The sequence below is a fragment of the Crotalus tigris genome, unplaced genomic scaffold (assembly GCF_016545835.1).
Source record: "Crotalus tigris isolate CLP2741 ecotype Arizona unplaced genomic scaffold, ASM1654583v1 scf7180000017716.2861928, whole genome shotgun sequence".
In the NCBI taxonomy this organism is placed as follows: domain Eukaryota; kingdom Metazoa; phylum Chordata; class Lepidosauria; order Squamata; family Viperidae; genus Crotalus; species Crotalus tigris.
In genome coordinates, this window is record NW_024096587.1 from 862,149 (window position 1) to 888,998 (window position 26,850).

At 40.4% G+C, this 26,850-nt stretch overlaps 1 protein-coding gene across 4 annotated transcripts; it reads left to right on the forward strand.

Annotated features, from left to right (window-relative positions):
- The first annotated feature begins 6,063 nt into the window (after positions 1-6,063).
- On the forward strand, positions 6,064-26,751 carry SCNN1A (sodium channel epithelial 1 subunit alpha). 4 transcript variants are annotated; one of them, XM_039338702.1, is made up of 13 exons: positions 6,064-6,223; positions 10,530-11,214; positions 13,113-13,353; positions 14,151-14,338; positions 18,032-18,132; positions 19,358-19,521; positions 21,102-21,200; positions 21,332-21,449; positions 21,573-21,651; positions 22,038-22,095; positions 22,746-22,801; positions 23,559-23,634; positions 24,763-26,751. In XM_039338702.1, exons 2-13 carry the CDS (start codon positions 10,664-10,666, stop codon positions 25,081-25,083), a joined length of 2,052 nt encoding a protein of 683 aa, XP_039194636.1. In that variant the 5' UTR covers positions 6,064-6,223; positions 10,530-10,663; the 3' UTR covers positions 25,084-26,751. The 4 variants fall into 4 exon arrangements, with proteins under 4 accessions (XP_039194636.1, XP_039194638.1, XP_039194637.1 ...); XM_039338704.1 differs by having other exon boundaries at positions 6,066-6,223; positions 10,811-11,214; XM_039338703.1 differs by lacking the exon at positions 6,064-6,223 and adding an exon at positions 7,154-7,177 and having other exon boundaries at positions 10,811-11,214.
- Positions 26,752-26,850: the final 99 nt, after the last annotated feature.

The following is a 26,850-nucleotide window of genomic DNA, read 5'->3' on the forward strand; positions in this document are numbered from 1 at the left end:
CCCTTACAGGTGGCAGAAAAGGGCCAGGAGATTGCAATCACACCACGCAAAACTGTCAAGCAAGCTATAGGACAAAACGGTCAACAGTTAAGATCACCATCTTTTGTTTACAGACGTAGCAGGGAATAAAATAGCCAGGGAAAATCTCACCTGTCCATCATGGAGAAATTTTACTGCTGCTATCAGTTGCGGTCAGGTCTGTTTGTCCTGCCCAGGCTGATTGATGGGAATAAATCTGAACATTTCATTGTTCGGTAATTTCGCAAGGACTCAATAGGACTTGAGGGGGGGGGCAGTTTATTCTGCCAAGAAGGTCTGAGTTTCTCTAGGCTACCCCTTTCACCTGGGTAATAAATTTGCATTTAAAACCCAAGAACTGATTTTTAAAGAAATCCAAGTCCAAAAAAAAAAAAAAAAAATCCTGAGGCCTCCAGGTACACTTTGTTGTTTCATTCTACTCCACTGCCTTTTTAAAATGGCAAGTAGTACATCAATACTGTGAATAAAATAGATGATCAATAAAATTTATTGTGCAAATTCCTCCGTTTTAATAAAAACAGGGGGAAAAACAGTAGAACTGGACCTGCACAGAAAGTTAGAGCAAAGCAATTTGAATAATTGATTCTAATAAAAAGGTGGAATAAGTAAGAATCCACCACAGTCAATCCACAACTGTGAAGAATAATATGAACTAACAGTGGGCTCTTACTAGTATTTGTTTAAAAAATAGGGCATTTGGTTACATATAATTGGAATATAGTTCTCATGGAAACATGGTCTTTGTTTTGTTAGTGCTATGCCCTAATTGTTCATGTCACCAGAGTTAAGAAGATATTCAGAAAGCACAATAGGGGTTAAGCGATGCCTCAGGCATCATGAAGTCATAATGATGTCATAATGATGGTGTGATTTATCTAAATTGCATGGTGATGCAGTAGCAATAGCAATAGCACTTAGACTTATATATACCGCTTCACAGGGCTCTCTAAGCGGTTTACAGAGTCAGAGTCAGCATATTGCCAACAATCTGGGTCCTCATTTTCTGACCTCAGAAGGATGGAAGGCTGAGTCAACCTTGAGCCGGTGAGAATCAAACTACCGAACTGCTGGCAATGCTGCATTCTAACCACTGCACCACCAGGGCTCATAATGCACATGATGTCATCATAGCGTGTTCTGAACAGCTATGGGAAAGCAACATTTTTACTTTTTACTTTGGTCCCTGCTGAAAGAAAACAAAAAGCAGCAGTGGTCATGCTGCAACTGGGGTTATTGAAATGAGAAGGAACATAAACAGTCAGAGAGTCTTCTTTGGGGCAAGACAGACATTTTAAAAATCAATATATCCAAGGATATTTTTCCCACATCTCATTTTTTGGCTTCTGGTACCATGTGGAGAATATATATCCATAAACGAAGGTATTCCACTGCTTTGTCTAAAACAATACATATATTAATTTGTGGTTTTCGTTGTCCAATTGTCCAGTTGCCAGGTTCGTTTCTATCAATACCTGGAGAAAAAGATTTGAGGATGCATGAGAAGTCCTGTCTTCTCCCAACCACCTGATTCAACTAAATCCAAAGTATGAATAACTGGGAGACAGATATGCCCATTTTTGCTGTGCTTTGCAGTAAATTGTCTGAATCCCACTATAGCATACAGCACTCAGAGCTGCTGTCCATTATAATTTTGCTGCTGGAGACAAGGGAAAAGTCAACCCCCCCCCCAGTTTCCATATACAGATACTGCCTGGCTGGCCAATAGCTTTCATTTCAAGGTTCCCAGCTCTTTGACATCCATCACCTTAGGCAGCCGATTCCTGCCCAGCAATAGAGCATGTCCTCTGCCCAATTCCAGAAACATCCAGTTCACCAGACTGAAAGTCCTACTTCCTCAGTTTCATTATAGGTGCGAGGCTTGAAAACAATCTGGGATTGGTTTTATAAGTGCAAAGAAGCCCAGCTGGTCAGAATCTAACAAAGGCAGTATATACTGTAGAGTACATAGGGAATGGCCTTGAAGGACGAGAGGAGAAGCTGCCACCAAAGTAACAATAAGATAAATAGGAATGAATTTGGGAAAGCAGCCTCTGTAGTCACTCCTCTGTAGAGGAGCAGGAGCACTTTTAGATTTGCAAGATTCAGTTACTGTAGCTGTTCCACTAAAAGTAGTTTTAGACCTATATGGCAGGGCTTTTCAACCTTTTCACCAGTTGTACCACGTTTAGGATACAGCAATATTCCAGAACCACCAATTGCCTAGCAAGGTGTCAAAAACTTGATGGTCAAAAAAAAAAAAAGGTAAAAAGTGTAGTCTTCGACTTACAACAGTCGCTTAGTGACTGTTCAAAGTTACAGTGACACTGAAAAATGTGACTTATGACCATTTTTCACATTTATGACTGTTGCAGCATTCCCCAGGGTCACATGATTTACATTTGGATGCTTGGCAACTGATTCATACTTATGACAGTCATTGTACCAGGGTCATGTGATCCACTTTTACAAACTTTTGACAAGCAAAGTCAATGGCTGGAGGGCATGACCAGTTCAACATCACTCAGTTTGGGGGGGCACCTGGGGGGGCAGGTGGGGTTGTGGGGGGATCCAGGGATCTCCGGTGGAGGGGGTGGGCACCAGGGCATGGTCCACTGGAAAAGCCTCAATGTCCCTCTTGAGCTGTGCGGGGGACTCCCAGACGGTGGTGCGGGCTGCCCAGAGCCCTGAACAGTAGAGGGCAAGTGCCCAGGACGGCCCTCAAGCTCCCGGGGCACCAGGACCCTGCAGCACAACCCAGCCCAGCCCCACTTCCTTGAAGGGGTGCCCAGCTGCACTTACCTCCTCGAGGCTGCTGATGTGCCCTCTCCTTGGCCAGGTTGCTTATGGTGGGTGCAGGAGGGCAAAGTGCATGGGTCAGAGGGAGGCCTACTCCCTCTCCATGCAAGGAGACCCAGCTTTGTAACCAAAGCATCCTTCGCAATAGGATGGGAGACACCAGGATAGGCCAGGAGGAGTGGGCAAGGGGATGGTGAAAGGGCAGCAGGGCTGCTGGTGGCCAAATGCTAAGGCAGGACTTCCCTCAGAGCCTCCCTCCCTCCCTCCCTCCTTCCTTCCTTCCTTCCTTCCTTCCTTCCTTCCTTCCTTCCTTCCTTCCTTCCTTCCTTCCTTCCTTTTTCCCTTTTTTTTCCTTTCCCTCTTCATTCTCATTTCTTTCTTCTTCCTTCCCCGTTCCTTCTTTTTCCTTCCTTGCTCTCCTCCCCTTTCCTTCTTTTTCGTTGTCTTTCCTCTTTCCCTTTCCTGTCCCTTCTTGGGTGCTCAAATGTAAAAGGGGAAACATTTCTCAATGCTTCCTTGCCTTGTGATCAAATGCCACTTTTGCCAGTAGTTTGTGGCCACTTAAAAGATTGAGAACAAGTCAGGCTCAGTTTATCCCGTGCTTGCATTTAGTGGGGGCGTCCACAGACAACAGTACAGCAAAAGTGTCGAAATTGTGGCTGTGATAGTTGATCAGAGCTCCTCCGCTTAGTTGCTTTTCTATTAATACATAATCCTTAAAAGGGCTCTTCTGTAGGGACCCTGCCTTGGTCTAATTCAGACTGGAAATATAGCAGTGGTGGCGAACCTATGGCACGGGTGCCAGAGGCGGCACTCAAAGCCCTCTCTGTGGGCACACGTGCCGTCACCCCAGTCCTAGGCCTTTTTGCTTTAGGCCTCCGCCGCCATGTGCAAAAAAAAAAAAAGTTCAATCAGTCAATTTCAACTTCTCGCAGAGAAAAAAAATATCTTGCAAAGTTGGTCCCATCCAGTCTGCCGTTACCACCACAGCCACGCCCACCCAGTGGGCCACACCCACCTGGCACTTGACGATGCATAAGTGGGTTTTGGGTTGCAGTTTGGGGACTCGGTCTCTAAAAGGTTTGCCATCACTGAAATATAGCAAAGGGAAATATTTCCCTCCCCCTGCTTTGTCCCGTTTTCCCCACTGGAAATGGTTGTCAGCAACACACAAGGAGGGGATACGATCCTAAGAGCTCACAATTCAAGAATACCAATGTTAACTTGGATTGCTAACAAAGTTCTGTCTGTGACAAAACAGAACAGAAAATTGATTTCTCCTTTGAACTGGGGCACTTCCAATCAAGTTTCCTCTCCTTCCTTCCTTCCTTCCTTCCTTCCTTCCTTCCTTCCTTCATTCCCTGCTTTTTTTTTTAAGCTGCCAGAGGCTCTGGGCAGAGGTGGCAGCAGGCAGGCAGCGGTGGGCAGAGGCTTCACATTTTGACCCCTTCCCCATCTTTGTCTCTGTGCTTACCTCTCCCAGACCCACACACGTTTGTGTCTGTGTGTATGTGCACACACACGGGCGGGGGTCTCACCCCTTGCAGCCCCGCACCTTCAACAGAGAACTTCTGCGATGGCAGGCTGCAAACTAATGAAAGGTGGGGTTTTTTGGAGTACTTGTTTCTTTTTCTCAACGTGCCGCCGATCATATCATGCCCTGCCCCCCTCAACTCCCACCCCCAGCCCTGTGGAAGGCTGCAAGAAGCTCCCATCACAGCTTCTCTCGTCTCTCCCGTTCTTTTCATCCCCAATGTCACAGCGTGGGGCTGCAAGGAGTGAGCCCCCCTCACGTGCATGTGCACACACACACAAACATGTGCACAGGTCTGGGAGAGGCAAAATGGAAGCCTCTGCCCGGAGCCTTGAGCAGCTTAAAAAAATGAACTTGCGAAGCGCTCAGAAGGCTCTGCCTGGCTCTCTGGGGTTGCACAGAGAAGGTGGCGAGCGCAAGAGCGCTGGCATCCTGGGGGAAAGGGAAGCACTTCTCTTACTTTTTTTTTTTCTTCCTCAGTGGGCAGCAGACACGGCCAGCAGAGATGCCGGGCGCTCACCGCCTCCTCTTCGCACACCCAGGCGGGGCGGGGGCAGCCCCTCACTGGCCCTTTCCTGCAAAATCTCCTTTTATATCCTCTCCTCTCTCCCCCACCTCCTCCTTTTCTCTTCAGCTCAAAGGAGAAAGCAATTTTTTGTGTTTTGTCACAGACAGAACTTTATTGGCAATCCAAGTTAACATTGGTATTCTTGAATTGTGAGCTTTTAGGATCCATGGAGAGAGAGAGAGACAGATTAGGATTAATCTGGTTAAGAAATACAGAATTTCACTCAATTATGCATCAAATGGAGAAAAAAAAACATTGAGTGTCACTGAAAGTCAAGTGTTTGGAATGTTATGCATGGGCAGGATATCTCATTCTGTCTGCTGTTTGTTCCTTTTCGCTCTCATATTTTTGGTATGGTTGTAATGAAGAAGTATATAAAAGGCAACTTCCATGAGATTTTTTTAAAAAGATAACTCCAGGGTAGAGGCAGGAAGCATCTTGAGCTGCTGGAGTAATAAATTACCCTTTTATGAGTCAGTTTGGCGTTGGGTGGCCCTAAAACCCAATCAAATAAATAAATAAACAATGTATGGGTCAAAGCCAAAAAAAAAAACCCCAAACGTGGCATTAGCCACATAAACACAACATGATTAAGTTGTTTTCAGCCACCCAATGCATCCCATCAATGCTTGCACCTCCCATTCATTCAGTCAGCACCCTCTATTTTCCTGGCCTCTTTTTCTCTCCTGATTAAGAAAGAAGGATTATTTCACAGATTTATTTCGCAGCCAGTTGCCGGCCGCTAAACTCACAGAAAATCAGTGACCATTAGCTGGAGCTAAAGATGAAGCAGGTTTGATGCGCAGTTAGAACCCAAGTACCGTTTAAAATTAGGCACTGTGGTTTAATAACTCATAAATCCTCAGAGTTAAGCAGAACGTGTTTGTAGAGCAATTATCTCCTTGGTGTCTTCTCTTGGTTTTACCAATTGTTCCTATCCTCATCTACTAATCAGTGAATTGAGACACTGCTGCTGCTTGCTACTGCAGCTCAAGAAACTTCTCTTTCATCCCAGCCCCTTGCATGGGCGGGGAGAGCCAGGGAGAGCGACAGCAGGACAAGTTGCTAGATTGATCTGGAAAGGAACCAGTTTAATCCCAACCATCAGGAAAAGGCAGCTGCCAGCAAGCCAAGGGCAGCCTTCTCTGATCAGAGTGAAGAAGGAGGAGAAGGAAGAGGAAACCTCTCTCTTCTGGAGGAGAGACATTACCCCCCCTCCCCCCGCAGATGCCCTCCTCTGGAGAAGCCACCGAGGCAAGAGCATCATCACAAGGAAAAGGCATGAGGTTGGTTTCCATTTATTGTAGTGCTGCCAGGTACAGAGAGCGCAGGGGGAGAGAAAGCTCTTTGGAGGTGATCAAGGACAAGTGAGATGCATGTGAGAAGGAAGAGAGGAGGATGCCAATGATTTTCCCCGTGGACTATTAAAAAGTACCATTGTTTCAAAATCTATGCAGCTGAACAGACAGGTAGATCGATCAGATAGGGATTTCTGCCTTCGATCCAGACTTTAGAAGCACTCCAGGGCCAACTCTGTAAGCTCATTCCTGATGGAATGAGCCCGTCGTTCCCTCTCGTGAAGGGAATGTTTTCCCTTTAGGAATTGTGTGCTATGATGCTGAAGTAGTGAACAGCCAGTAGCCACCCTCTCTCATTTCCAGAGCGAACCTTTCCTCGCTTCCATGCAATTATGGTATGTAGCTCATTCAAGAACAGAATGTCTCTTTATTTCCCCCCTCCCGCCACGATTCCTGTATCGCATTGTTTATCCAGCCGCTCCTTTTGTGGTTTACCTTGTGCCTTGTATCTCCTGAGATTTAATTACTGGGTTTTAAACAAAATCAGTGCTTTTTCACATGCCACGATGATGAACTGTTGACAGTCAGTGCAATGATTTAAAAAAAAAACATGGAAAAGTCATAGCAGGTTGGTTTTGATTTATTCTTAGAACAAGATACAGATGACACTCAAAGTGGATGTATTAAACTCCAACAACAATAATAAGCATCTTTGGAGAGGGTGATCTACAAAGGAGAATTGGGGGACGGGGGGGGGATAAACTTTTCTTTGCTTACTGGTTGAGATGGTTGGAAACTGATCAAAGAGAGAAGCAACTTGGAACTAAGGAGAATGTTCCTGACAGCGAGGACAATTAACCAATGGAACAGCTTACCTTCAGAAATCATGGGCACTCCATCAATTGAGATTTTTAAAAGACTGGACAGCATTTGCCTGAGATGGTATAGGCTCTCCTGCTTGAGCGGGGGGGGGGAGCTGGACTAGAAGACCTCCAAGGTCCCTTCCAGCTCTATTCTATTCTATTCTATTCTATTCTATTCTATTCTATTCTATCCTATCCTATCCTATCCTATCCCCTCACTGCTCCCCACTTATTTTGTCTTCTGCTGGAAATTTTCTCTTTTGGCTTGCATGAAAATCAAAGATGCTGAGTTTGTGTATATATGTGGGGAAGAGGCATCAAGAAAGCTGAGGGTTAAGAGGTGATGAGCCCTCTCAACATTGCCTCCTTTTATGGACTGGGCCAACTGGCAGAAAAAGGCATTTTAAATGCCAGAATCCAGCTAGATAAGCCAATGGGGGGGGGGAGAGAGAGGAGAGAAGGAGGGGGGGGGGAGAGAAGGAGAGAACAACATGAGGCAGGGAGCTGATAATACAGATTCATAATAAAAAGTGGTGCATTGCAGAAGGACATTTTTGGCACAGCCCATTGACCAACTCTAGTGGATTAACTTTTTCTCGAAATAAGACAATGGAATTGTCCCTTCTTTGCTAGCACTGGGCTTAAGTTAACTTTCAGCACAATGGCAAGTTATTTAAATTACGTTTTTGCATTTGGCAGGTGTTTCAGGGAAAACCCTCCTGTGGGTTTCTTCCTTTTTTTTTTAAATGAGCTTAAGGAAGAGGATTGAAAAAAAAGTTTCTCATTTCTGGAAATTCTGCTCTAAGCTTCCACAGGTGTCAAAAGGTCATCATCAATATTATTTTTCTATTGTGCTAATATTCTACAATACTATAGTGTTAATAGCTATCTAGTAAATAGTTAATACTATCAGTCCTATAGTACTGTTCAATGCTATATGAAATTCTTGACTGAGATGGTCTGTAATTTTAACTCAGAACTTAGGATCAGCTGTCTTTATCCTAGACCAATGGTAGGCAACTTGGCTCTTTTATGACTCGTGGACTTCAACTCCCAGAATACCTGAGCCAGCCATGCTGAGGGGAAAGGGAGAGGTTTCCAAGCTGAGCCATGCTGGCTCAGGAATTCTGGAAGCTGAAGTCCACGAGTCATAAAAGAACCAAGGTTGCCTACCCCTGTCCTAGACATATGGAAGCTATGATTAGCTTCCATATGATTTAAAAGTCTTGCCCTAATTCTATGTCCATCCTACCCTCTGGTGGAAAGTGTCTTTTGCCATCTCATTTCACTAGAAAGCTTGTCTGTTTTCTCTCTACACCAGGAGCTTGCCTTCTTGCTGATAAATACTTTTAAGCTCCAGCTTGAATACCACACCACTCTTTTCATGGGGCTGCACTTGAAGACAATCCAGAACCTTCAAGTCAGGACACAACTATTTGTTCTTCACGCTGTTCAAGCTGTGAACCTGCTGAGCAAAAGTGCTCACGAGTGTTTAATCAGCAAGGACAATGATTGGAATGGAATGCCTGACCTTTGCCAACAACCAATTTACTTCTCTACGGGAATATGTGACTTCCTTAGGTAGGGTTTTGTAACGGGCAGTGACTAGGAACAGAATAGCCTTACATGCATCCTAAATTGTCATCGTGACATGGGAAAATTAGTCACTGGCTTGAGGATGGCTATGTTGATTCCCCATCCCCTGCCATATCTTGTGAAAAACATGGCAGGGAAATATCCATTTCCATCTGATAATAAAACTGCACCTTCAACTTGGGTATGAACATAATGTTATGGGGTAAAAAGTGGGGCATATTTGCTCCTCCCTTATGTTATTCACAACTTTCATTTCAGCTCTTCCACTTATGGTATATGACTTTAGTAGGACAAGTAATCTAATGGCAGTGATATGGTTGACCATTATACATCTGAAGTGCCCAGCTAGCAAAAATCTTGTGATATCCCTTATATTTCATGTTTATATCTGGCACTCCACTGATTTGGCATTTTAGCAATGTCAGAGGACAGACAGAGACAGAGACAGAGACAGAGAGACAGAGACAGAGACACGGGGAGAGAGAGAGAGAGAGGGAGAGAGAGGGGTGGGAGAGAGAGAGGGAGAGAAAGAGAGAGAGAGAGAGAGAGAGAGAGATGCAGCCCTGATGTCAGTATATTTTTAGCCAGAGAGTACACCCCTAATGAACTAGTTTCAGACCTATTACACATTTTTAAGCTGTTTTTCAGATAAGAAACTTCACAAAACAGTTTATGGTAATAATAAAACACAAATTGCTACAGCCAGTGCAGAGATTAAATCAAAAGTTTAGACTAAAGAATGATAAATACTTTTAAGTCTATGTAAAGAAATAACAAAGCTGGCAAGTTTTTATTTCTGATCATTTTCTTTATGAGACAACCATAAACAGATTTTCAGATTATATGACTCGCAACATCCATTTTCTCATTTAATGCCTATAATCCCAGATCCACATTGATAATATGTTTAACAAACAACAGTGCAATTTTCTGTAAATATATGGTAAGGAAGGACCATCATTCAGCAATGACAACTGGTTTTTTACTTTACTTAGTGAATGTATCGTTTGTTATGAGCAGATGCTATGTCTTTTCCCTGAGGCCATTATTTTGGAATTTTTTGATTCATTGATAATGGAATTTCCTGGTTGGCCTGCTGCATCAGGTTTTTACTGATTATTTGTTTCATCACTTATTGATGTACTTACTACGGGACTTTGCATAAAGAGTGACATAAGCAAAAGGAAAAATCCTGAGGCTCAAGGAGCTAAAGTTTAATAATAAAGGAGAGGAAAAAAAACAGAGAAGAGAGCACAGGAGAGGACAACTCTTCTACCCACATGATTCATTCACTTACTCACTCACTCATTCACTCACTCACACTCACTCACTCACTCATACAGTACAATTTATCATAACCTCAGCAGAGTCCAAATAGTTGATAGATAATTATGAGCAAGCTCCGATGCCAAAACTTCAGAAAAAAGAAACAGGATTTTTGGCATGCCTTCCTCAGTTTGAGTCCATTTTTGGTGCTTATTCATTCATATTCTGCTATTATTTTAAGCACTGAACAGAAGAAATAAAGACTGCACAAAGATTCATATTTAACAATATGCAGTCCACACGGTTATTTACAGTATGATTTATTTATTTATTGTGCAAACCCACAAATTAGACTAATGGATAAAACCATTAAAGGTAATCAGAGCTAGTCTTGTCTTAAGTACTGAACAAAATAAACCTAATTTATTTGTACATGATAGTTAACTTGTTATACATAATATCCAGCATTAAAGTTAAATGTCCACAAAAATCCGTATTTTAAGTCCAGAGATTTATGTTATAAGGTTAACATTTAAAGTAATACTTTAATATTTTGCATAATTTTATAGATTCTGAAAAATTACATCTGAGGCCTGCCAACATCATAATAATACATGGAAGAGATTTCTGGCTGCAATGTTACCTGGAAACCTGGTTGCATTGAATTCATTAGGATTTATCTTCAAGGAAGCACGCATAGTGTATGGCTGTACTCCACTCAGTTACAGATACCAAGGCACAATGTCACATTCAAAATGCCAAGTCTTTTTATCTGATATCAGGACTTTCATATATGAATGGTAAAATCAGAAGCAGAAAATTCACAATATTGTTGAATATTCCTTTCCAGCTTTCAGCTATGAAGGTTGAAAATCCGTCAGAAGGTAAGAAGATGGAGCAGCCCAGACTGGAAGCAAAGCAACAGAATGTGAAGGTGGAAACTGAGGTGGAAGAAGAGAAGAAGGAAGAAAGCGAAGGCCTGATCGAATTCTTCAGTTCCTACCAGGACCTTTTCCAATTTTTTTGCAACAATACAACCATCCATGGTGCCATCCGGCTGGTTTGTTCTAAGAAGAATAAGATGAAGACTGCCTTTTGGACAGTTCTTTTTTTCCTGACTTTTGGCCTCTTGTATTGGCAGTTTGGAATCATTTATACAAATTATTTCAGCTTTCCAGTCAACTTGAATTTGAACCTGAACTCTGATAGACTTACCTTTCCTGCTGTCACAGTATGTACTCTCAATCCGTATAGGTAAGACTGCTGATCTTTCAGGTCTGCATGTTATGCTCTCCTGGCATTGATATTTGGGGAACTGTGATCCATCAGGGCATTTGATTTATAAAACAAGAGAAACTATTGACTGTTAAAAGTGCACAGTTACCTTTCCCCTCAAAGCTTCAATACAGGGCCCAGAACTCCCTTCAATATGGGAGATATTAGCAATCAAGTGCACCTGAACCTCACTCACACACATTCTTTCTCTGGCCTCCTTGAACTTGTGCCACACTGCAACACCCACCACATCTTGTACACATGAACTGCGCCAAGCCTCCTTATGCCCCCTCCAGGCTCCTTACCTAGCATTCTATCCTGCTTAGCAACTATATGTCCGGAATTACAACAACAACCAGACAGCTGGGATTGCTCTCACTAAGAGGTGCAGTCACGTAATGTCACATTTTATGACTGCATCACTTAACAACACTGTAAGTTGTGGCTATCTGTACCTGTAGCGTTGTAGATTTTAGTGATGTAAGAACTAAAGGATTACTTCTCAGTGTTCCTATAACAATTTTTACATTATTTTTACAAGGCATGGTTACTTGCTGCAAAACTTCTCTGACAAATCGTTAGTGCCCAAGAAAAGCTTCAGGATTTTCAAGAGAAATTTAAATTTTAAATGAAATTACCCTTATATTTCCGCAGATGTTCGGATTGTAGAGGTTGAATTCTTGAATTCTTCTTCAAGGGTGCAACTTACCTAGAGAGACATGGCTGCTATTGCAAAATATCTTCCTGGTAATGCCTAATATAGCATCACCATGCTCTAAAAATCTTTTTTATATTCATCTCATTCCCCTGTCCGTGAATGAGACAGCAGCTGCTTAAGTTGTCATTAGCTGCTGCACTGGTGACAGTAATTTTCTCCATATCCTTCCTCAAGGTGTGTGAAATCTGTTAGGCTTTGTCACAAGTCACGTGATTCAGAGCAACTGCAACACAGACATCACTGAGACGGACAGGGGTCAGCAACAAGGACAACAGATGTCATGCTATCATATTTTCTACCAAGGATGAATGAATAGCGTTATTGTAGGGGAGACATGCTCCAAGAGTCAAGAATTCTGGAACTGCTTTTAATTATGTGGTGCTTGGGCTAGAAAGCATAACAAAAATGATGAAAACCGGGAAATTATTAGGATTTAACTTAAAATTTAATTTAATTGAAGGAACGGTAGGAAAGAGAAAGATCGAGTCAATCCATTTAAAAATTATTCGTAATAGTAATTGATTTTTAACAAAATACTATGATGGTTGATGAGAATGGACAAAAACAGAATAATCTCAAAAATATATGCACTTCTTCAGTACTGTAAGATAAACTATAACTGTTATCGTAGGGATTAATTTAAGCTTAAAATAATTTATTACAAAATGACAAATGATAAGTTGATGGGAATGCAACAACCAAGCCAAAACTTGGAAGAGTGGGGTGGGGTGATCAAGACTAAGATGGGCACACGTTGTTGTTGTAGTTGTTGTTGTTGTGTTTTGATGACCTCAATTGCTTTTCCAATGGCCCTGCCCATTTCTGTGAGTATAAACCTTAATGAGTTACAAAAAGCCGAAAGTGACCCTGGACCTGAAATAGATAGATCTTCCCTGTTCTAGAAATGATACCCTCAGTCCAACAATCTTGATAAGAATTCCAGCACAGCTGGATCCTATTTCATCTTCTGCTCACCTCCAATATACCATATTGTTAAAAGGACGTGAACTTCAGCATTCCCAAGCTTGTGCCTTTGGATATGCTGAATTTTGGCCATACTGACAGAGATTTCTGGAGTTATAGTCTCACACATCTGAAGACCAGCAACTCATTAACAATTGGATACTGTATCCCTGAAGCCAATTCTTCCATCTTTTAGGTATAGTGCTTTTCGGAAAGAGATGGAAGAATTGGATCAAATGACCCGACAGACTCTTCTGGAGATGTACAAATACAATATATCTTTGGAGCACAAATCCTCTCAGAAGCGCATCTCTAGGAGTCTATACAATCATATTCAGCGCTACCCACTGCATCGACGCAAACGTGATATACGAGCCAACATGGAGGACAATAACCCCCAAGTGGGCAAAAGTGATTCGAGCATTGGTTTCACCCTGGTAAGCATGATTTCAGATTCTTTTTGTACAACTGTGCCAAGACCCCTCAATCACCTTCATGGCCAAATTCCTGGATCTGAAAAGCATCCAATCAAAATCATGAATATGTTCTCCTCCCAATATCTATCATATCTGCGTGTGTGTCTGAAATGGTATAGTGTTTCAGGCCTGAGGAGGGGGTTGGACTAGAAGACCTCCAAGGTCCCTTCCAACTCTGTCATTATGTTCTAAATAAGGTAATCTTATTACAAGTGATTAAGTTATTTGAGAGCAGTTGTACTGATCACTGAATCCAGTATATAGCATCATCACCATCATTATTATATTACTGAAACGCAAGCAATTACAACACCAACAATACAGTATACAATTTTTAAAAGATCACATGTGTTACTATTAAAAATATAAAAAGGAAGAAAAATATGTTTTTTTTTAAAAAAGATCCATATCATATTCTTGTATATCACTGTGGGGTTGATTCAGTCCTTAAACTTGTCATTAAATCTAGACTAAACAGAAAAAAATTACTTCATCTTCTAATTTCTGAGAATGTTGACAAGTTTTCAGAAATAAAGAGATTTGCTGAATTCATTACATTAATAATGAGGCTCTTGTTGATTTGTGGATTAAAAATATCATACGGACATACATCTGATTCTATAGATGGAGAAGAGGTTTTCATAGGATCATCTGGGGTCCCTTGTCCAGTGATTCCTCTATAATTGGGAATGTTTTCCCATCTCACTTAGTTCATTCTTGTTCCAGAATGGATTGAATGGGATTGTTTTCTTTTTCAGTGTAATGAAAACAAGACAGATTGTTTCCAGCAAATGTATTCCTCCGGTGTGGATGCCATACGGGAGTGGTACAGTTTTCATTACATCAACATTTTGGCAAAGTTCCCTGACACTAAGGCCCTAGAGGAATCCAACTTCACAAGCTTCATCTATGCCTGCCGATTCAACGAACTGACATGTAACAAAGCGTGAGTTCCAACATTATTGCTCCATAGATCAACTTAAGTCCCCACCATTCCAGTCTTAGTTCTCATCATTTCCTCTTATTGAAACTATCAACAACTCACCTTGTTATTATCAATAATTTGATTATCGATGTTGACTAATTCACACTATCGTTTAAATTTATTTCAAAAAAAGTGGTAGGTCTGGGTCCTCAGCTCAATGGAAGGAACTCCTGACATGATCTACATAGGTTTTAATCACCATTTAGTCAAGAGGTAGTTGGATTATAGTATGCAGTATAGTCTGCAGTAAAGTAAGAAGATCTGCCACTTCATCCATAAAACTAAGTTTCTAAGTAAACTCTAAATTTACCAAGAAAGGGACAGTTTTCATGATACCAATAAACACGTCTAATAGCTTTTCCTATGAGCAGGTTTAGAAAACTGACCAGTAGATCTGAACACCTTCTTGGCCTCCTTCTCTGGCTGATCCCCAGAGGAATGTTACAAGGCTTGGGTGACACACTAAACAAATTATGTGTTGAGCTATTTGTGGCTAGATTATTACTACTATTGATGGGAGTAGCTAGCAGGTGTCGTCTATACCAACACATCACTCATTCATCACAAAGTCTGAATTTCATTTGCTTTAGTGGTGAGGACAATGAATCTTTACATAGGCTTAGACTCCTTAACTGCTTTCCAGTCTTATGGGGAGGGCTGTATGTAGATTTCCGAAATACATAGAAGTTCATTTCAGGCCTTCCACTGAACACATAAATATCTGATTTGGACTTGGAAGTGTAATTTTATTCCTTATTCAAATCTCAAATCGACATACACACAGCAGCATCATATGAAGCTAAAGCTAGATGATCCTCAGAATAACTTACTCTTCTGATTAAGAAAATGGAATTGAATATTTTTATTCAATTCCATCTTCTTAATCAGAAGACTAAGTTTGCTTTATAAATAAAATCTTTACTTGGATGGAAATCAAAAGGTACCAATCATGGATCACTCACCAGGAGAAGGACATTCTATGTTTTTCCTTAGTTACTGCCATTTGTGCTCATACCTAAATGGTTTTCGACAAGCAGGACGGTTGTTATGGGAGATTTTTCCAATGGTGCCAGATCCTAAGCTAAGAAGAGTTGCACTTGTAGGTTGAAATGTGCCCCCAATTTGTTAGTCCTTTAAACAAGCTAGGTTCTCAATCACCAGTCCTGTTAAGCATCTGATGTATTTTGTACTGATCTCATATCTACTTTCCTAACAGCACAGGGAACTCCAATGGACCTACTTCATTGAACATAAAAACATATAAAAATAGCTTCCAAGACATGCTGATATGTACCATATTGAAGTTGTGTAGTCAATAAATTATTTAAGCATAACTTTATTGATTACCTCATAGTTACCCAATAGATGAGATTATATAATAATATCATATACCCACAACGGAGTAGAAGTGCTATATTTGTGAAATCCCATTGAATTAAAGTGACATTTTTACTTAGTTTCAAAGATCATTTTGAAGAACTACAAAAAGAAGGATGGAGACTTTGGGAGGGAGGATAAGACATTTTTTCATATTTGCCCCATTTTCATTGCACTCCCCATTTTTCCCCTTAGCATTTCCTATTCCAGGGAGGTTACAAAAAGGAGTCCCTGTGAATTTTACTCCACTAGTTGTTGCCAATTATAGAGGACAGTGCTCATCTCCGTTGGCCATTGAGCCAGCATTGTCCAAAGACATTTCCAAGTCATGACATCACGGAACATTGTTACCTTCCCACCAAAATGGTACCTATTTATCTACTTGCATTTGCATGCTTTCAAGCTGCTAGTTTAGCAGGAGCTGGAATGAGGATAGGAGCTCACCCCATTGCATGGTGCTGGATCTTGAACCTGGGCAGCCAACTTTCCAGCTAACAAGCTCAGTATTTTAATTGCTGAGCTACTGCACCGCCCCCATTCCAGGCAGGGGGATTGTTCTAAAATCAATAGCTTAGAACATGGAGATTAGTATTAACAAAAGTCATCTGGGTAAATGTTTTACAGATTTGTTTCTTCTCAATAACTGTCCAACAACTAGTTCGCTTTTTTCTTTTCTTTTGAAAATGCTTGTTTTTCCACTTTACATCTCTTTCTGTGTGTGTGTTTGTGTGTGTATATATGTATGTGTATACATGTGTGTGTACATTACAATCAAGAATGTGTACATATATGTATATATGTATGTGTACACACACACATACACACACAAAAAAAAACAATTATAATCAAGACCTAGAGCAACTGAAGCATGGAAAGAAGATAGGATGTAGATGAAATAAGAAAGTGATTCCCAGTTAACATCATAAGGTTTGTGATGCCACTAACTCTGATGGGATTCATCCCCACAAAGGGAAGAGTGAAATAGACAAGATTTGGCTTCAAAATACCTTGGAGGAATTTCTTGGAGGGAATGGTGACGGAATCACAACTTGTGACTCATCCAAGCCGACACAGTCCACTGGCCATGGTATTCGAGTCTGATGCCAAGAGTTTATTAACTACCCCCTCTCCTTTTCTCTGACTTTTCAGTGTGAGGAAAGCAGCAAAACCATAAAGTTTATTAAATCCCCAGTGGGTTCCATCTGTCGTGGTGATGAAATAATGACTATGTGACCACACTTAAAACTGGAATTAGCCACATTGGTTGGGTCTCTTGTTGGGAACAATATGGCCTTTTAGTGCAGCTGAACATTGGCTCCTTTGGATCCAGCTGGCACCTGGACAAGCCACCATTAGCTCCAGCAGTTGTTTGCAGACTTTGTTAGTTAACCTTTCTCTGGTATTTCTTTCACAACTTGCGTACACTCCATCCACCCACACCCACCCACTCAGCCAAGTTTACCTGCTGCTGGCATCAAGCTTTCTCCTACATATTTAAAACCATTGATAAATGCCAGCTGCACTGCTGATTGTACCCAATGCGGGGGTCATAAGCAGTGTGACACAACGTGAAGTTCATCCGTCTCATTTTAGAAGCTGACCTTCTCTAGAGAAGCCCATTTATACATCTATAAGGATTTCCCATTAAAAATCAGAAGTAGTTTGCACATCTTTCCTACAATCAACTAAATAATGTTCTAGTTCATTGAATTTTTTTTAAGGAAGAAAAAAATATGTTGCCTGGCTTGATTTTTTTTTAAAAAAAAAAAAGTATCTGCAATAGCCTTTTAACATGGAACAAAAGAGGTGTGATGTGTTATTAAATCTTTCTAGTACAAAAAAAAATCTCAAGGTGCAGCATGTACAGGGGGAAAGGTAGAATTATTTGGTTGAGTTCACACAATACCTCAAACCCTAGACACAGGCTAGTAATGCATAACTGCTGTGTTCAATAACATGTTATGCCCACAACATGGTTTATGGAATACTGATTCTCACAATAAGCTGATACTGTGTTCTTACATGTTGAAACACAAACCACACAATCCCATTTCAACCTAGCCTGGCACAATACAGACAGCCATCTTAACATAAAAGTTCTCTTAGTTGAAATTTTGCGTGTTGTTTTTCCAACACGCAAAATTTCAAATAAGAGAACTTTTTATGTTAAGACAGTCCCAATAAAGATGCTATTCTACTTTTTCCTCTAAGGGTTGCAAACTCAATTATTTCAATCAGTTGTGCAGTTAGCCTCAATCTTTATTTTTGTTCTTTCAGGAACTATACACATTTTCATCATCCTATTTATGGGAACTGCTACACGTTCAACGACAATAGCAGCACTTTGTGGATGTCCTCCTTGCCTGGGATCAACAATGGTAAGCAAATGACAAAAAATGGTAATGAATGTCTGGGAGGGCTCTTACAACAATAGCCATGAGCCCCTTGTTTGTATGCACAAATACTATGGAGGCCAAAAAGAAAAAAATATTTTTTTAAAATTCTATTTTCAGTATCCAGGCTCCTCTGGACATAGACTTAATTGCACTAAGGAGATACTGCAGTTATTTCTTAAAACTACAGAACAGGGGAAAAAGCATCCTTTGACTGGGAAGGAATGGAGAAAAATTCTGTATGAATTTTGCCATATTGAAAATGAAGTCCAGAGTTAAACATTACATGGCCTGGCTTTCTTCATCTACTCATCACTAGGGGCAAGAGAGGGTAAGTGTGAGTGTATGTGTGTTCACACTCACACGTTAAAAAAGGAGTCTGCACTGTTCTCTTCCTTTTCTATTGCGCTGCATCATAGGCATCAGAGTGATTTGGTGATATTCTCAGAGTTGTCACCATTTAATTCCTTTCTCAATTCAATTGCGTTTTTCTTCTAACTCATGATTTTTGCATTTCAAGTTCTTACGAGACTTATTTTCGCTTCCAAATGAAGGAGAGCAAACTACAGGCTCTTAATTGCAGACACATGAGGCTTTCCAACCACACCACATTATTTTTTTTACGTAAAATTAATCTTTGGGTTATTTAAAGCAAAGCAACAGCCTCAAGATTTTTTTCACAAAATATATGTACTCTTAACTTTATTTCCATAGTACACAATGGCTAGGCTGCAACTCGTGTTAGATAGTTTTATTATCTATGCCGAGAACATTTTGTAAAAAGGTGTATCCAGCAATAGAACTTTCCTTGCTAGTTTGAAGTGATGTTTGCCTATTTATATAACACAGGCCTGGCCTCTATGACTCAATGACAAAGGCACAAACTGTACCTTGACTTTACTCCAACCGGCATTTTTTCCCTCTCCAGGTTGTCTTACATCCATTTTTAAGATTGTTAGCAAATTCTACTGAAGAATTTTTTTTTTAAGGTCAGCACATTCAGGCATAAGGCCACTGTACTGCTACATTAGAATTTCATCTCAGAAACATATTCAAAGCTTTGGAAGGCTACTATGACTCATGTCATTTGTTTCCAACATTGTTTGGACTCCTTCAACGTGGCAAAATTTCTTTTAAATTTTATATCTCCCTCCCTGAATCACTTGATCTCTTCACTTGATCTCTTCACCCTTGGTTTCTATCTCCGCAGGCCTTTCTCTCGTCATCCGTACAGAGCAAAATGACTTTATCCCACTATTGTCCACTGTGACTGGAGCCCGAGTAATGGTCCACAATCAGAATGAACCCGCCTTCATGGACGAAGGAGGTTTTAATGTGCGTCCTGGCATAGAAACATCCATCAGTATGAGAAAGGTGAGAGACAAGAGGAAGATAAGCCTTGCTTTCAGCCTGTGGGTGGGATTGCTTCTCTTCCAAAGAAAGGAAATATAAGCACAAGGCTAAAAAAAGAACAGGCTCAGTTCAGTTCAGTTTTATTCAGTTCTGAGTTTATTAGAACTCATAGTTTGCCAAAAGAAAACATGAGCTATTATGGTGCTGTAAAACTAGAATCTGTCAACAAACGATCAATACAATGAATTGTCATAAAAACAACCTACCATTTTCTTATCTAGGGAGGTGTGTGTGTATGTTTGTGTGTTAAAAGTTAACAAGGTACAGAACAGAAAGAACAGTCTATGCCAATAACGTTAAGCTGTGGGAACATCAATTCCCAGAATTCCCCAGCCAGCATTCTGGGAATTATATCCACACAGGTTAAAGTTACTGGGGTTGAGAAAAACTGGTCTATACTCTTAAAAGTGTTTACTTGCTTCTATCCCACAATGTAAGAAGCAACTATGACCCTTTTCTTCACTACTTACAAAAAAACAAAAATCTATTCTGTGAAGTTACAAGATGTCACAGTTCCCAATGAGTGTCCTCCCATAGTGCTGATTGATTTAAAAAATGGGCAAGGGTTTGTGTTTTTCCTCAATAAAAAAATGCATCTGGCAGTTGGTGGTCAATTGTTGTATCAGGGATTAATATACAGCGTTCTTATCAGAATGAAATTGGGAAAATAATTCCCTATTTTAGGAAGATAAAATAGCCCTTTCACACCACTTGGTAAATACGAAAGATACACCCCCCCCATCCCACGTTTATGAAAAACAGTGCAATGCGTAGCTTCACGCAGTATATAATTCTCCTTTCCACTTAGTGTGCCATTGTTATGTCAGGGAGATATTTAAATTTGGGATTTCACCATGGAGTACTTACCATCGTTTTCACAGGCTCCCATCACACAGGAAGGCTCCTGGTATAACTTTTATGACTTACTGTGTTATAATAACAAGAATGCAGATAGTCCCTGACTTATGATCACAATTGAGCTCAAAATTTCTGTTGCTAAACCAGGCAGTTAAGTTTTGATCCATTTTACAATCTTTCTTGCCACAATTGTTAAGTGAATCACTGTGGTTGTTAAGTTAGTAACATGGTTGTTAAGTGAATCTGGCTCCCCTGTTGACTTTGCTAGCCATTAACTGTCAACTGTTATAAATACACGTCAGTTGCCAAGTGTCCAAATTTTGATCACATGAACATGGGGATGCTGCAACGGTTGTAAATGTGAAAGCCAGTCATAACTAATTTTTTTCAGTGCCGTTGTAACTTTGAACAGTCACCAAATGAATGGTTGTAAGTTGAGGACTACCTGTATGACATTGTTATACTGGCTGGCTGGGGAATTCTCAAAATCGCCAAGGTTGAGAAACGTTGACCTAAAGTGTACTGGATGTGTTAGCACAAATCTTCAGATGAACATTTCTACTTTGAGTTTGAGTCAGGCAGTACCTTCAGCCAGCAAGCAAAGAAAAGATATGACACCCAGTTGCAAAAAAAAAAAAAAAAAAACCTGCATTGATTTTGACAAGCTGTAAATTGATTGACAGGAAACCACCCAGCGTCTTGGGGGAAGCTACAGTGACTGCACAGAAGATGGAAGTGATGTGCCAGTGAAGAACCTATTCCCATCTCGTTACACTGAGCAGGTATCTTCCCTCAACAGAACCACTCTCATTCTGCCCAGCTCTCTCCCTGAATTGGGATTATTCCCATCACCAAAAATCTCCCAGCATGAATGCACAGCTGAATATTCAAATGTCTCTTTTTGTGTTTCTAGGTCTGCATACGTTCCTGTTTCCAGACCAGTATGGTAGAACGATGTGGCTGTGGCCATTACTTCTACCCCTTACCCCCAAGAGCAGAGTACTGTGACTCCGCTAAGCATGTAGCCTGGGGTAAGTACAGAGAAAGGCAGGGAGGAATCCACCGTATCATCTGTCTGTAATCCCCCCCCCCCATCAGCTCCTTTTGTTCATAAAAAAATGTTCAATTAATACATACTTATTTATTTTTATTAGGTTACTGCTATTATAAACTCCAAGCTGAATTTAAAGCAAACCACCTAGGCTGCTTCACTAAATGCCGAAAACCTTGCAAGTAAGTAAGCCTCAAAACTTGTGGAGTTGCATTCTTGGGTCTGGCCAAATTCCACAGAGCTTGCTTGGCAATAGAAGATATTCAGGGAAATGGAACGAACAGATGTTATCCTTGAACACATCCATGCAGGCTGGCCTCCCAGTTCTAGCTGTAAGAAGGACCACCCAAGCAGAGAAATAAAAGGGAAGGAGATGGGGCACCTCTGTTTAAATATTCTCATAGATTATTTAAGCTGCAGAGTAATAAACGTATGTTGCTCAGATGCTGGCAGGAGGTTCAGCTATAGGACTTCCATCAACCATGCAAGCACACTTTTGAATGAAGATGCCAACTAAAGATCTCAAATGTGCTGGGTGAGACATCTGAAGTTTTTTACTTTTCTTTAGAGTGACAGAGTACCAGCTGTCAGCCGGATATTCACAATGGCCTTCATCTGTCTCTGAGGTAAGAAGCTGAGTTTTGCTGTAAAGGCAGTGTTTCTCACAGGAGCCAGTTTTGTATAGTGATTAAATCATCAGGCTAGAGACCAGGAGACTGTGAATTCTCGTGTGCCTTGAGCATGAAGCCAATTGGGTGACTTTGGGCCAGTCTAGGAAGGAGGCAATGGCAAACCACTTCCAAAAAACCTTCCCAAGAAAATTACAGAGACTAGGCCAGGCAGGATTCAACCCTGACTTGAAGGCACCCCAAAAATGTATTTCTCAACCTTAGCAACTCTAAGATGTGTAGACTTCTTGGTGCTGGGGAATTCTGGGAATTGAAGTCCATACATCTTAAAGTTGCAAGGATGAGAAACAATTGAAAGTTACAAGGAACCAAATGAATGCTTCACACCAATAGATGCAATAGCATCTTCCCTTTATTGCCCATTCTATAAGTGAAGGGCACGGGGTGGAGACAGAAATGTAAACCAGATCTAACTGATTACTTGGAGGAGAGAAATACTGAAAGCAAAAAAGAACAAGTACTCTTTTGCACTCAAGAGAATGCAATTTTCCTTTCATATATATATATATATATATATATATATATATATATGATGTCTCTACTGTCCTTGAATTGTTTAAGCTGATATTGCAAATCTATCATTTCAGTCCTGGGTGTTTCACATGCTGAACCTGCAGAATAAATACAATGTCATATCTAAGAGGTAAGAGCTCCCCCTATAGATGAAATAATATTAACAGCTGGGAGGAAAAGTGTTGGTTAAAGTCAAACCAATGGGGTGAAACAGCAGTGCTGAGATAAAAAAATGATGAGAGAAATAGGGTGAAAGTACAATATACAGTATTAACTGCTTCAAGATCAGCTGGAAGTATTAGAATGTAAAAGATCTGTGTAGTCCTGGTTATACCATTAGTTAATGGTTCAGGGCGCTATGAGCTCAGAAATTAGGTTAAATAAATCTTGAGTAGTGCAGCTTTTCCTAAGAACAGAACTTCAAGTGCAGAAAACTATTCAGAAGTCCATTCTTCCACAAAATATTAGGTTATTTTAGGCTGCAAGCCATAAAGTGCTGGTTAAAGATCAGCACCAATCTCAGCATCTGAACCGATGCTCATATTAGTTACAAGTTCCTGACTCATTATACGGTTTGCAGATCACAGCAGGAGTTTAAAGTAAAATTAGACATCCAATGAAGTAGCTATTAAAAGCTGCACTAAAACTGGTATAGATCTGAGGATTCTGCCTTGAAGGTTTGAGTATTAAAGGCTCCTATTGTAGATATATTTGCCTAGCAGCAAGGGTCATTGAACTAAAAGGACATTTATTTTAAGCAAATGCGTCCTCAAAGATGACCCACCGAGATGAGATTCTTCCTAAATGAGGCAGAGTCGAATTGCAGTCTCAGACAGATGCACTTTTCTAACAAGACTGGACTCATTCCATCTCTCTCCTCTTCCCAGGGATGGAATTGCCAAAGTGAATATATTTTTTAACGAGTGGAATTATAAAAGCAACGGAGAATCTCCAGCTTTCACGGTATGTCCACACATTTGATTGCATGCTGCCAACAGCCTAAAATATCACAGAGCTACCATCTTTAACATCCTTCTAGTTCAGGGGTAGGCAACCCTGGCTGTTTTATGACTCATAGAATTCAACTCCCAGTATTCCTGAGCCAGCCACGCTGGCTCAGGAATTCTGGGAGTTGAAATCCACGAGTCATAAAAGAGCCAAGGTTGCCTACCCCTGTTCTAATTGGTCAAATTTTAGAACTATCCTTATAGGATCTTCTCCAGCATCTTCCTTTAAGCCATGTTTCCATTTTCAATAGACTGTATTTTCTCAATGTGGGTGCTATTTGGAAGGTGATAGACAGAATGCATTGTCAGATTAATGCTACTTATTAATACTAATTAGAGCAATACTTTTAGGCATCTTAGCCTGGCAGAGCAAACTCTCTTCCACTAATCAATGGACAAGTTCTTAGTCTATGCTTCAATACTACCTAGCCAGCAGGACATTTTGAAAGGATACCCATACTAGATTGATCAGGGGGGAAACTTAGCTATTTTTTCTTACCCTCAATCTACCTATTCATTTAAGCAAATGTTTATGGTAAATGTACTCTAGAGTCATGTATGCACTTTAGATTTGTATGCTCTGCAAACATTTCTCTGTAATTGAGAACATTTGACCTCCAGTAGTTTTACTGTAGGTCTCAGTAATTTTACAGTTGATACCATTAGCAAAAGACAAGAATCAGCAGAATATCACAGCTGATATATAGCGGTAAGCGATCAACATTTCATATATAGTACAATGACAGGGTAATTTTACCTTAATTTCATTCAACAAATCAAAATGATAGCCAAAGCTTGATAACCATTTTTTTTTTTGCAATGTATCATTAAGCATTGGGTTAAATTTCAAAATGCAATTTCAACTTTGACAGGATTGATCCTGCTTTTGAGACAAAAGCAGCATACCCATTCTTATGTGTAAACAGAGTGGTTTTCCAATTCCTAGAACCAACAAGAAAACTCCTAAAATCTAGGCAAGCCCAAAGCAAAAGATGTTAGTTCGTAAACCCCCTATCAATACATCAACTGCACACAGAGAAAGAGATCTTTTTGAACTACTTTTAATTTTTTTTTCCTTGTACAGGTGGTGACATTACTTTCCCAGCTAGGGAACCAATGGAGTCTTTGGTTTGGTTCATCAGTCCTTTCTGTGGTAGAACTGGCTGAGTTGATTTTGGATTTTTTGATTGTCACCTGCATCCTGGTTTTCCGCCGGCTGTACTTATATCAATCCTCGGACCTTTATACACCCAGCAACTCAAATAACTCTGTCTTCCACAATGTATTTGCAGTTCACAAAACTCCACAAGAAATGCCTGCCGAGACTGGGATCACTGCACTGCCATCCTATAACACCTTAGAAACATTAGACTTACACAGAGTTTCCTGCAGGAGAACAGAATAAAAGCCAGACTTTGGATATGAATGCTTTGGATATGACATTGTTATGTACTCCAATTAATGCTGACTTATAGACTCAGCACTTGGAACTAACTGGTTACCTGGATTCTTACACCCAGAGGAGACAGACCTGCATGTCATTTAAAAGAATTTTGAAGGTACAGACCCAGTGACATGAAAGCACCTTTCTTTCTCACTTTGTCCTTGGTGTGCGCACAATTCCTCAAGTCTGTATCTGTCCACCACCAAACAAAATTAAAAAGATGGATTGTGTGTAGATATTCTTTCCCCCATATATTTTGTAAAGTAAGTTTCTACAAATTGATCTGGGTTGTTGCTCCCCGTTTCTTTTCTTTGAGGCCACTTGCTGATCAAATTAAAGTCAAGTGGACAAAGAAACCTAACCCCTTTCTTGTAGGTTAAAAACAAACACAAGCTTTTCAGTATTTTTCCCATCCCTTGAAATAGCTAGAACTCTTTGCTGCTTGAAGTTATGCATTTGAAACCGAGAACAGCTAAACAGGATATGAAAGCTTCCTAGGATTAGAACAATCCTAGTACATATACATGGATAAACTTCCATACTTTGAAAAGTAAAGGTTCCCCAATTCTGGGTCCATGAAGTACAAAGATATACTTCAACCAGTGCTTCTTTAAGCAAGCTATATCAAGATCTTTATCCACTTCTCTTCCTTATGAGTAGATCCAAGCTTTGAAGACTGTATACTTTATTTTGCATTTAATATGGATGTTACGTCTTGCTCTACTACTCTGAGACTCAATATTCAGCTCCTGTATTGTGTATCTCCCTCTGAATGACTTCAGTTAAACAAACTGTTTCCTACTCCCTTTGTTCTCCTGAGAGCTAATGCCACAAAAACAGTATATTCTTAGTCTTAGGTTCATTCTTGAAGTGTGTGGATGGGCTTCATATTGTCACCGTTTTCTATTCAACAAATATGATACTTCTCTACAAGCAAAGCATAGTTATGTGAACATCAGCTTCCTTTTCTCCCTTTCAATAGTACTGTATCAAAAAATCCAAGATGGGGTTAGAAGGTCAGACTTTCTAACTTATATTGTTAGAAAGCATTGTTGTTTTAATACATATTTGTTGTTTTCTAGCATACAACTTCTCTATGCTAGTTCTGCATAAACCCACTAACCTACATAGGAAGATAACTGTATGCTATACAAAGAGAAGATTAATTTATGAAGATTCCACTAGTGTTCCATCAATCAAGGTCCACCTTCTATATTTCATCTCATTAACAAAAAAAGGAAAAGGCATGGATCTCCAGCCCTTCCAATTGAAGAATTTTACTGAAGTAGACTTTTAGCCCTTTTCTTCACAAAATATTGTGCTCTTTGCGTATTACAGCCAGTAAAAATGGAAAGTACTTTCAGCAGTGAAGATTTCCATTGGCAATGAAGCAAGAATCCCACCAACATCAGTGTTTCTCTCCCAGTGCTTCCTTCTGAGTTCTTAAAGATTTCCTTGTTCCTTGACTGCATATGGACAGCCACTTCTGCAAAGACTCTCTCTGAATGTTTACTAATATGTTAGCTTAATCCAGTGGTTCTCAACCTGTGGGTCGGGGCGCCATTTGGGGTCGAACGACCATCTCACGGGGGTCGCCAAACAACGCAGTCCGCCATTTTTTTCCCCTTTTCCTTGGCTGTGCTACTCCCTTTTATTCTATTGGCTTTTGAAAGCCAATAGAATAGACTCTCTTGAATAGAGTCTAATTCTATTGGCTTTCAAAAGCCA

Coding starts and splice junctions, on each gene's coding strand:
- SCNN1A (XM_039338702.1), top strand. CDS start 10,664: ATGGCTGTACTCCACTCAGTTACAGATACCAAGGCACAATGTCACATT. Junction 19,522..21,101: donor CATCCATCAGTATGAGAAAG/GTGAGAGACAAG, acceptor ATTGATTGACAG/GAAACCACCCAGCGTCTTGG. Junction 23,635..24,762: donor GAGAATCTCCAGCTTTCACG/GTATGTCCACAC, acceptor TTCCTTGTACAG/GTGGTGACATTACTTTCCCA.